A 12126-nucleotide genomic window follows, 5' to 3' on the forward strand; every position below is an offset into this window, starting at 1 on the left:
CACAGTCAGGAGATTCGGGTTCTACTCCCCATTTGGCCATGGAAGCTCACTGAGGGCTCATCTACACCAAGCAGGATATTCCACTATGAAAGCGGTATATAAAAGGCAGGAGCCACACTACTGCTTTATAGAGGTATTGAAGTTCACTGCAGGATCTACACTACTGCTTTATAGTGGTACTGAAGTGCACTAACAACTGTTGGGGCCCATGACACATCTACACCGAGCAGGATATAGCACTATGAAAGTGGTATATGGTATGCATCATATGTGGCTCCTGCCTTTTATATTCTGCTTTCATAGTGGAATATCCTGTTTGGTGTAGATGAGCCCTGAGTGACTTTGGGCCAGGCACAGATTCTCAGCCCAACCTACCACACAGGGTTGTTGTTGTGAAGATAAAATGGAGAGGAGGAGGATTATGTATGCCGCCTTGGGTTCCTTGAAGGAAAGAAGGAGGGATATAAATGTAATAAATAAATGTATCTTTTATAAAGGATGAAATATTTCAGTCTTAGGCATGTTTAATATTAGGCAACATGGCATTTTCAGGAACACTTTCAGCTAGGTTGAAAAGGGTCCATTCCAATTTTCAGCACTCCTTGGGAAGATGTTAGCTTATTTATATTTAGATTGCCATCACTTTCCTTGTTCTTCATTGTCCTCTTTTGCCCTCAAGTCAAATCTGACTGGTAATTTTATATATACTGCCATCCAACATCGTCATCACAGATATAGCACCCAAACATCATCCTGTTCATTACATAATTCCTGATTGGGTGGGATGACCCACATAATTAATTTCAGAAGGGAAAAAATGAGCACCCATGGTAAAATGATGGCGCTGAAAAGTTGTTTTTTAAAGTAGTTGTATATTTGTAAAATCTGAGGCTCAAATCCAGAGAAAAGTATCACACTTAAGTCCCCTTGAAATCAATAGGAAATGTTAGTTGCAGCTAATTTATGTCCCATTAATTTCAATAAGACTTTAGTGTGTTTTTCAGGTGTAGCCGTATTTAGTATTCATACATTTAACTAGTTTAAAAAATGTTGTAAATAAGAGGCAGGAGATGAAACCCAGTGGCAGTAAAGTTTGAGAACCCTTTTCTTTCTTATACGAGTCAAGTTAAGAATGCAAGATTACAACAGGGCTGGCCACAACATATAGACTAACTGGGGTGCCATTTAGGGTGGCATAATTCAAGGAGCACCTCTGGTGCTTAATGAGGCATATGATTCTAGGTCCCCTTACCGGTTCTGACAAGCTTCGGTCCCCACAAAAACAAAGACAGGCCCCTGCAGAATTCCCTGGATTTTTTTGGCAGGAGAGTGGGGGAGTAGGGGGCTCCAGTTTCCCAGCAGGGCCTAATAAAAAGAAGCAGGAAAAGACAGCTCCTGCTTAGAGCTACATGGATGTAGAACCTGATTTTTTTTATTCTTGCTCTCCCTGAGTACTGCCAGGTCTGTTTATCCATTTCCTACTGGTTTGCCTATAGCTTTCCCCAATGCTGCCATGACACCCACGTCCTGGCTTGCTCGTAATACAAATGCCCTGTTCTCATGGGGACAGCCTAACCTAAGGCAACAAAAAGAAGCTTTCAGTTAGCCCTGGATTATTATGACTGCTTGTCAGTGGTATGCGTTTCCCTCTTTTGCTCGCTGATGAATATTTGCTGCAATCAGCATTTTTAATGCCTCTGATCACTGCATTGAATTAAGGGGGGAAAGCAAAAACTATGCCAACGCAGGTCAGCAATAGTTCAGCAATACTGCTTCCCAGTGCATAAAATCACCACTTGGAAGCAAGGATCTATTGCATTTGCATAGCTCTGCTTAAACTTAGTGTTAGATATGTGTTCTTGAAAAAGGTATTCAACAGTTTCCAATATTAATAGACCTGGGAGATCAGGGGGAAATCATAGAACACTTTTAGCAGCTTAACTCTATTGTACCTTTCTCAAATTTCCTGATATTATCCACCTTGTAAGTGGCTGACCAAGGTCATTTCTACACCTGCCTTCCCCCCCCCCCCCCCGGATCATCCCTGTGCATCCAAATGACACACAGGGGATCCCGGGAGCAGGCAAGGACGATCCCTCCATTTTCCTGGGATAACCCTTAGGTGTAGAAAGGGCCCAAGATTCTCTCCAGTTCACATGGAGTTCAACACTGAAAAAAGACTGACTTGGCCTCTAGGATAACCTAAAACTGACCTCATGTCGACCATAGAGAAGACTGCGGTATAAAAACACCCCAGGATTAGTGCGTGAAGATCTGCTTTGCTAGTAAAGAAGCATATTGGATGGGGACATGCTGACTATAGGTATGAGCACAATGTCGCAACTTGTTGTATTGCATCAACATCACAAGCTGACCGGGCACTTCAAGCTATACCAATGGAGCAAGGACGGTCAATACCACTTTTAACTCCAGCAAACAGTAATTGTGAAAATGGAGTATATTTCTTTCCCTCCCTTCATACTTTTAGATACTGCATATCACATTATTTTATTATTTTTAGCAAAGGAGGGTGGACAATCAGTGTATCTCCCCTGCAGTGATGAGGGATTTTTTCTTTCTTTCTGCAGCAAACTAGGAAGCAGACCTACGGTGAAGTTAGTCCTGACTAGCCATTTGACCTGTCCCACCTTCATTTTGACTTATGGGCCAGTTTACACTTAATCAGCCAGTGATCCCCTTATGTGATAAAAGAGCCCCACCACCTAAGGTAACAAGGAATACAGATGCCACAATATAGAGCCCATTATAGGGGCCCTATTTTTAATTTTATTTCCACATATATGTCAGTTTTTTTATTATTTGATCTCCAAAGCAGCTTCACAATTAATTAAAATGAAAACAATAAATTATTTTTAAGCAAACAACATCAACAATACAATGTATCAGCAGGAGACAATATAAAACGAAAGGGAGGGGGTTGGAATCTACAGATATATCAAAAAGTTGCAACTGCCCTTCTAAAAAAAAAGCCAAGAGTATGGATGTGGTAGGTTTCCTTTAAGGGAGAATTCCACAAGGCAGGAGCTACCACTGAGAAGGCACTGTTTTTCATGGATGACAATCTTGGGGGCACCCACAACAAGGCCTCATTGTTAGATCTCAGGTCCATATGGGGAAAAAACGTTTCCTCGAATATCCAATTGATGAGCCTTTCACCTAATAAATCTTTAGCTATATGGGAATAAGGGGTGACTTCTCTGCCACGTAAAGCGGATTGTAGGCAGGCAAGAGTGCAAACTGACCCTATTATTTATATCACTTACAAAATGGGAATGACGATATTGCTCCAAGCAAGGATAATGTTATTTGTGGTACAATATAAATTAGTCACATAACTCTTCCGTTCTCTCAAACAAACACACACACACACACACACACCCCAGTTAAAATCCTTTTAAAAATAACATCTACAAATTCTGGAAAAGATTTTTCCCTTCTCCAGCAAATGAACTGAAAGAGTAGCCTGGTTCACATGACCCAAGAGTGGGTAGGAAGCCATGGTGGCTTGCCGCCTAATTTTGAAAATTGCCCTCCCTGGGCGTAGCTTGTTGTGACATCTGAACCCAGTGAGGATGGTTGGCTGGGGTGGTTACCAAACCACCCAGCGACCCTGTTCAGACAACATGCTAATATAATAGACTGAAGGCTGTGGTTATAATGACAGAACACAATTAGGGTGCTTAGCACTCAACCACAAAAAACACATATTTAAAGTGGAGAATAAACAAACATTTTTATATCTTTCTACTGTGGGTGAATCATATTTGCATCAACCTGCTGCCTGAAGATACTATTACATAATGGTAATAATCAAACATACAAAAGGTATACTCCTCTTGTTGATACACACCCTTTACCACATCAAAATAAAGCTGCAGATCAGTGCTTTAGCATAGTAAAACGAAGCCTCCAACAAGGCAGAAGCCTTCAATGCATGGGTAAATCAATACTGTATTTCTTCAATTGTAAGACACCATCGATTGTAAGACGCACACTAATTTCAGTACCACCAACAGAAAAAAAGCTTTGATTCTATGAATAATAATCGCACCCGCGATTCTAAAACGCACCCCGTTTTTAGAGATGTTTATATGGGGGGAAAAGTGTGTCTTAGAATCGAAGAAATACGGTGGATCAAACCAGAATAATATACAGTGAATCAGCAAATAAGGAACAATAACAGCATGTATACAGAACAGCATGTGGATTTTTTTTAAAAAAAGTACGATGTCGTACCACCCAACAATTCCAATATTCTAGGCATCTAAGATAAAAGTAGACAGGTGGACAGGTGTCCGGTACAGTGCCTGTTTCGAAATCTCTTCATCAGCAGGATGTAGCTTTATTTTGATGTGGTAAAGGGTGTGTATCAATAAGAGGAGTATACCTTTTGTATGTTTGATTATTACCATTATATAATAGTATCTTCAGGCAGCAGGTTGATGCAAATATGATTCACCCACAGTAGAAATATATAAAAATGTTTGTTTCTGTATGTGTGTTTTTTGATGTGTGTTTTTTGTGGTTGAGTGTTCAGACAACATGCTAAGCCACAGTGGTTAAGCATTTAGAGCTAAACATTATGGTGTAGCATGTCATGTGAACCATGACTTAGCATGTCGGGCGAACCATTCCTAACCATGGTAGCTACATTAATATGGTTTAAACATGCTCACTAACCATTTGCTGCAAAAGGGTTAGCGCCCTAACCATGACTTAGCAAGTTGTCTGAATAGGCCAAGCGCGGGTTCTGAATGGATTGTTAAACGCCCCAGCCACCCACCTTCGCCAAGTTCACACATCACAATAACCTGCGCACGGCAAGGATAATTAGGGAAATGAGCCAGCATGAGACTGGCATGTGTGACAGTAGTCAACAAGCCAGTGTGGTTCATAGACCACCATTGTGTCATGCAAACCTGGTCAATAATAACTAAAAAAAAAAGAGATTCATGCTGTATCCAATATTAGTCTAACTTAAGTCCCATTCATTTCAATAGGTCTATTGTAAGTAGGACTAACACTGGATACAGCCTTAATCCCAAAACTGTATTATATTTTTAGTATGTTTTTTCTGCCGAACAAATTAAAGGATGTCTGTGCTAAAAACAAGTCAGATACATTTGTACTGGCCCAGACTAGAGAGATTTAAAATAAAAAGACACCACTAAAACACAGGTCATTTGTATTAAATTCTACCAGCTTTGCAGCTATTTAGAAAATTGAATGAGAAACCGAAAGGCAGATTATAATGGCAAGTTACTGTGTGTTTGTGCACATGTGAACACATTCCCATATTGCTGTGCAGAGTGCAATTTCCTGCTACAGGTAATGCTAACTAACAGCACTGGACTGGTAACTATATTGATTTAGATGAAGGATATGTAGAGAACGTCATATGACCAGGTGTTTCCATTAGGCACTGGCTACCTCGGCATCACTGTGAAAACTCGATACTTACTCTTGAACGGCTCTGGCTATAGAGAGGGCCGTGGATCCAGTTTCATTAACACTATCCAAGGTCACATTTGGCAGGTCATCATCCTCACTGTCACTTTTAATTTGTCTGGGAGACAGGCCACGTGGGTCCATTTGTGCTGGGAAATAAGGAGACACCATGGATTAAAATTAGCAGAGTGAAATTAATATTGCCCCAGAACAAAGCTAAGGTGGACACCCCCAGCTTATTCTACTAAAAGTCACCATTATTGCTATTATTATTTTTATTCCTATACTTCTATTCCATCTTTTGGGCTTGTAGGGTTCTTAAGGCAGCTCACAAATACAAATTAAAGCATTAAAAACATATTTTGAAAACATGAAAAGAAAACCCCACAATTAAACAAATAACTAAATTAAGAATCCGTAGCTGGATATTATACTCTAGTTTCGTGATGAAAATAAAGGGCACAGGAGTGATCCCAGGACGATCCCGGGATATAGGGCTGGTGTAGACATGCCCCCAAACTATCTTTCCCACCCCCTGTCCAGAAATCCCTCTGTTACATCCAAGATGAGGTTTCTCTTGTCATGGGGCCTTCTATAGAGCAAACTGAATGCTTTCCAACTGGCAGCTGTATGATTTCCTGTCTGTTTGGAAGGGGAAAAGAGATCGAGGGTACCCAATCTGTCACCAGAATTAGCATTTTTGGATCTTGGCAGCAACCTTAGAACAACTCAAGAAAGAAGAGGTAGGTCAGCTAGGCTGACCACTTACACATTGCCAAAAAAGAGGAACTGCATCACCAAAAGAGAACAAAAGAGGATACCAATCTGCATAACCTTGGCACAAGCAAATTTATACATAGGCAGGGCCGGCGCGCCCATATAGGTGACTAAGGCAGTGGCCTAGAGCGGCAGATCTCAGAGGGGCGCTCTGTGTGTGTGTGTGTGTGCACCTCCATGGGACCAGCAGGAGCCTCACCAGCCTGGCCCCCTTCGCACACACCACCCGGCCGGAGAGGGGGCCTCGTGGGGCAGACGCTCTGCTGGCTGGCTGCACGGCTCTGCCTCCTCGGGAAGGAGGGGAGCTCATTAGACCAGATCCTACGAGGAGGAAGAAAAGGAGAGACGCGCGTAAGGCACTGTGCGCACGCAAGATACAGGATGGGGGGGGACAACACTTGCCGTCTGCACTTGGGCTGGTCTCCTTGGGAGCAAGGGTCATCCAGGTCTGGGGGGCTTGCTCCCAAGGAAACACCCCCCCCCCCCGGAGATTGGAAGCAAAGGGCCTGGTGTGGCCTGAGAGGGGGCCTAGTGGGGCGGACGCTTGGCTGGCTGCACGGCGGCGCCTCTGCCTCCTCGGGAGGAGGGGAGCTCACTGGACCCGATCTGAGGAGGCGTAGGAAGAGGAGAGACACGCGTAAGGCACCGTGCGCCTGCAAAAAACAGGATGGCGAGAGACACTTGCCATCTATGCCTAGGCTGGTCTCCTTGGGAGCAGGGGCTGTCCAGGTCTGGGGGACTTGCTTCTGAGGAAACACCCCCCCTCGGAGATCAAAAGCGAAGGGACTGGCGCTGCCCGATACCCCCTGCCCGTGTTGGCCTCCCCGGGAGCAAGACTTTGAGGAGTCTTGGGAGTGAGGGAAAATCACCGTGACTCTTTCTGTTTTTAAGGAGGGGGATGGAGTAGGGGGGAAATGTAGAGCCCCCCCTTTTCCCTTCTAAGGTGTTCAAGGAGAGGCAGGCACCACTAAGAAAATGCCCGCTCCCTTGGTATTTTTCCTGCCAAAAGTGCAGAGAAGGGCAACTTAAATGATTAAGGGGCTGGAGCATCTCCCCTACAAAGGAAGGTTACATCAACTAGGATTGTTTAGCTTGGAAAAAAGGAGGCTAAGGGGAGACATGATAGAGGTGTACAAAATGATCCATGGTATGGAGAATGTGGATAGGGAGACATTTTTCTCCCTCTCTCAAAATACTAGAACCCGGGGTCATCCCGTGAAACTGATTGGTGGGAGATCTAGGACAAATAAAAGGAAGTACTTCTTCACACAGCACATAGTTAAATTATGGAACTCACTACCACAAGATGTACTGAAGGCCACCAATCTGGATGGCTTCAAAAGTGGGTTGGATAAATTCCTGGAGGTAAAGGATATATCCATGGCTACTAGCCCTGATGGTTGTGTGCTACCCCTAGTATTCGAGGCAGTAAGCCTGTGTGCACCAGTTGCTGGGGAACATGGGTGAGAGGGTGCTGTTGCACCATGTCCTGCTTGTTCCTCCCTGGCCGATGGCTGGTTGGCCACTGTGTGAACAGAGCGCTGGACTAGATGGACCCTGGGTCTGATCCAGCATCAGGGCGCTTCTTATGTTCTTATGTTTCAAATTTTGTGCTTTTTATTTTTTCTACAAAACATGTTCTTAAAAATCAAAGTTGCCATTTGGGTGTGTGTGTGTGCCAGTAGCTCGCCTTGCCTAGGGCACAAAATAGTCTGGCACCGGCCCTGTACATAGGTATGCAAATTTAGAAATAATAGTTTTAATTTAAGTAGAAATGCAATACATCTCTCACCATAGTCAAGAAGACTGACCCGGTGACCTGTGTGGCGGCTCTGTCTGCTGCCTATGTGTTAACTGTTGATGAGAACACACCAAGGCCCCTGGCTGTCCTCTCTCCTTTGACTTTAAACCAGACTTGGACTTCTCACCCTATTAAACAGAGGACACCTACAAATAGAGGACTGTCTTCTGCCAGCTTTCAAAAACAGAGGACTTCTTCTGTAAAGCAGGACACTTGGCCATCCCAAAACATTTGGATCTACTTATGCATAGGCAAGCAGGTAGAGGTAGGCCTTTGTAAATTTTGCAAGGAAGCCAGATCATTCTGTTTCAGCATGAGAAAGTCACCCTGAAATTACTTCTATTTGCCATTTTTATATGGGGAATCTTCCTTCCAAGGTATTCTAAGCATATGGTGATATATGAAATCTAATGTGTTGCAAAATGTTTTTAATTCTCAAACAGTCTCCAACACATGGTAAATCTGAGGTCTTACTGGATGGGATTCATTCATAAGAAAATCTCCAACATGCAAAGATTATGTGTGCAGGGCACCTCATATCAATTTTAAATTGAACCATGTCTAAGATGGATCCAACTTTAAACCATCCTGGAAGAGAAGTTCACTTAGACCTTATCTACACCTAGCAGGATATTGCACTATGAAGCAGTATGAAAGCAGTATTTAAAAGGCAGGAGCCACACTACTGCTTTATAGCAGTATGGAAGTGCACTGACAACTGTTGGGGCCCATTGAGACATACTATATACCACTTTCATACCGCTATATCCTGCTTGGTGTGGCTCCTGCCTTTTATATACCGCTTTCATGGTTTAATATCCTGCTTGGTGCAGATTAGGCCTTATATGAAGTACAAAGGAACAACCTCCCCACCCCCACTGATCGTAGTTGATAGAGGGACGTCTGCTGCTAAGGAACATAAACTGGAAAAGACCCAAAGTTACAAGATTTGGTGATAGAGGTGAACATGGCGGAAAGGACAACAGAGGGATGTCTATTTCAGGGGGATTGAGATTTTAATCAGAATTACAATCATGATAGCTCTCTCTGTGTTATCTAATCCATTTACTTTATATAGACTCTCTAAATATTTATTCTTCTCCTTAAAGTTCAATCTATTGATTTCTGTAATGAGCAAGAAAAGAACCGTATCCCCCGTTTGTACAGAAAAACCGGAATGTTCAAGAAAGCAGTAGGCGAAGTCAACATTATAAACAATACTTTTTATAGGTCATCACATTTAAAAATAATAATGGCATACACTTCGTCAATTATCCCAACTACCTAAACTAACCTCAAAAACCAATAGCTGGTTGTTTATTCTTTGGGGTTTCTTTGGGGTTTTTTTGCTGGGATGTTGTGTAGTGCAGTTAGAAACACTTGAGTTATACAAAGAAGAAGCCATCAATTCTCTATACCCCATTAGGACATTAAAGGGGAAGAACATCCTTCAGTATTAAAGCCTATCTGCAAATGATACTCCATCAACTTCATTGCCTAGCTGTGACTTTAAAATGGCAGCTATATTATCCTGCCCTTTCTGAATTACGCAACTAATTATGCAGCAAGTTCAATAATGCTGCAAGACTATCATTTCTTGGACATGAATGCTGACTATTAACATCCTTTCTTATGCTGGGGGGGTGGTGGTGGTTAGAGGATACAACAAAACCTGTTGGTGTGCTGTGATGCTACTGCAGTGCCTTACTGGACAATCCTATACATGTCTATTCAGAAAGAAGTTCCATGATGCTTACAACCATGCAAGTACTTACACCCAGCCTTAATGTTCCCTAAAGGTTGGCCACACCAGACCTACCCAAGAGTGTTATTCTCTAGCTCAGCCTTCACCAATCTGTGGTCCTTTCCAGATATTTCTAACTGGCTGTTTTGAGCTGGAAAAGGGGCAGGAAAGGCAACTAAAATGATCAAGGGACTGGAGCATCTCCCCTATGAGGGATGGTTATAACAGCTGGGATTACAACAGCTTGGAAAAAAGGAGGCTAAGGGGAGACATGATAGAGGTGTACAATATTGTGCATGGTGTGGAGAATGTGGATAGGGAGACGTTTTTCTTTCTCTCCCATAATACTAGAACCCGGGGTCATCCCACGAAGCTGATTGTTGAAAGATTCAGGACAGATAAAAGGAAATACTTCTTACACAGCGCATTGTTAAACTATGCAATTCACTACCACAAGGTGCGGTGATGGTCACCAATTTGGATGGTTTTAAAAGGAGTTAGACAAAATCCTAGAGGAAAAGGCTATCAATTGTTACTAGTCCTGACGCTCTATGCTGCCTCTAGTAGCAGAGATAGTATAGCAGTTGCTGGGAAAAATTGGGCGGGAGGGTGCTGTTGCACGCATGTCCTGCTTATGGGTTCCTGTTCAACAGCTGGTTGGCCACTGTGTTAACAGAATGCTGGACTAGAGGGACTCTTGGTGTGATCCATCTGGAGGGCACCAGGTTGTAGAAGGCTGCTCTAGCTGAATGGAGCCCACCAGGAGGATGATAAACCTAGTTTTGCTGCGTTTGGGACTCCAAAATCAGAAGGGTTGTCAAGCACTTAGGAGTGCAATACGCAGTTAGTGGGCTCCCTTTAGCTTGGAGGTTCACAGGTTATGCAGGCCTCCTTCACACTCTGTGATATTGTTATGTCAGCATAGAGAAGATCACTGGTATCTTCAGGGCTAAATCTGATTTCACCATGACCTAGTTCATATGTAATGAGAAGCCACCATACGTGAACCCATAGACTCTTTTAGGGTTGGGGTTGGCTTGTCAACCACCCCAACAACCCACCCTCACTGGGTTCGCACATATCAAGAAGCTAAGGCGTGCCCCCACCACATGCCCAAATATGCAAAATAGTGGCTGCTGCCAAAAGAGGAAGGACCAAAAGGAAATTCACCCATGGTGGCTTCTCATTACATGTGAAGCAAGACAGAATACCATGGAATTTTATTTTATTTTATTTTATTTATTCATTGCATTTCGATATCACCTATTAGCCAAAGCTCTCTGAGCGATTCACAAAGCAAATCTTAGAACCATAAAATACAGTAACATAGTAAAACGTAATATAAAACCCGTAACTTCAAAACAGGATCATACTAAAGTGAAACCAAGATAAAAGCCAGCATCAGTGCAAAAAACTGAAACCACACTATTGTTTTAATTGAAATCCCTTATATACTCATGTGCATTAGTCACAGCTAAATTTAACTATGTAGTTGTGCTTGTATTGCAAGTCTACTGCTTTCTCTATTGTTGGCATTTGGGGTGATGCTAACAGGTCTATCCATGTATGTCATCTGTCAGAGAGAGAAATGGCAAGTCCTCAAACCTCTGGTCTGCTCTCTATACATGGCATGCCCAAAGGGTCTCCTTTTTAATTTTTTTAAAAGGAAAGCCGTTTCAGGAGAGGGTTAATGGAAACAGAGAAGTGGCGGTAATGGGCAATCTTAACCTGATATTTCCCATTCCTTAATGTATGCAGCGTTATCCCCCCGCCCCACCCAGGAAAATGTTTGAAATCCTGGCGCAAAAGCTCAGTGCTGCTTCCCTGCTCCCTATGGCCCAATCCCAAAGCTGCTTTTGAAACACACACATCACAAAGAAAGGCCATCAGGCTATTGCAGAGGTCCCCAACCTTTTTGGATCGGCGTGCACATTTGGAATTTGGGGAGACCATTATGGACATTCTCACAAAATGACTCTCATGGGGAGGGTGTGTTGGCCATTCACAAAACGGCTGTGGTCAATCACAATGATGACTGTGGTCAATTACAAAATACCCATTTCTTTTAGCAAGGCTAAAAGAAAAGTCATTTACCCAAGAACCAGTTCAAGGCATAGGTGCGCTCTGAGCTCAAAAACACACAACCACTCTTTTGAACCCATAATTTTCTGCACAAACTGGTGGGGCTCAGAGTACCTTGGCTAAAAATTCCATGTGGGGCCCACGAGCACTCTTGGAAATAAAGATGGAGCTGAAGGCCAGCACCTCACTTTGTCACATGTCAAACTCCCAGCTAAAAGAAAAAATTATTAAAACAAACTAAACTAAACTAAAA

The 12126-nt window shown here is 43.0% G+C and overlaps 1 protein-coding gene across 4 annotated transcripts in view; it reads right to left on the minus strand.

Annotated features, from left to right (window-relative positions):
* Positions 1–12126, minus strand: part of KLF12 (KLF transcription factor 12) — a 248058-nt gene that overhangs the window by 82620 nt on the left and 153312 nt on the right. For all 4 annotated transcript variants that reach the window (XM_063126022.1, XM_063126021.1, XM_063126020.1 and 1 more), the window contains one exon: positions 5483–5618. In XM_063126022.1, coding sequence (XP_062982092.1) covers positions 5483–5618 — 136 coding nt within the window. The remainder of the gene's footprint in view (positions 1–5482; positions 5619–12126) is intronic.

The sequence above is a fragment of the Elgaria multicarinata genome, chromosome 5, assembly GCF_023053635.1.
Source record: "Elgaria multicarinata webbii isolate HBS135686 ecotype San Diego chromosome 5, rElgMul1.1.pri, whole genome shotgun sequence".
NCBI lineage: Eukaryota > Metazoa > Chordata > Lepidosauria > Squamata > Anguidae > Elgaria > Elgaria multicarinata.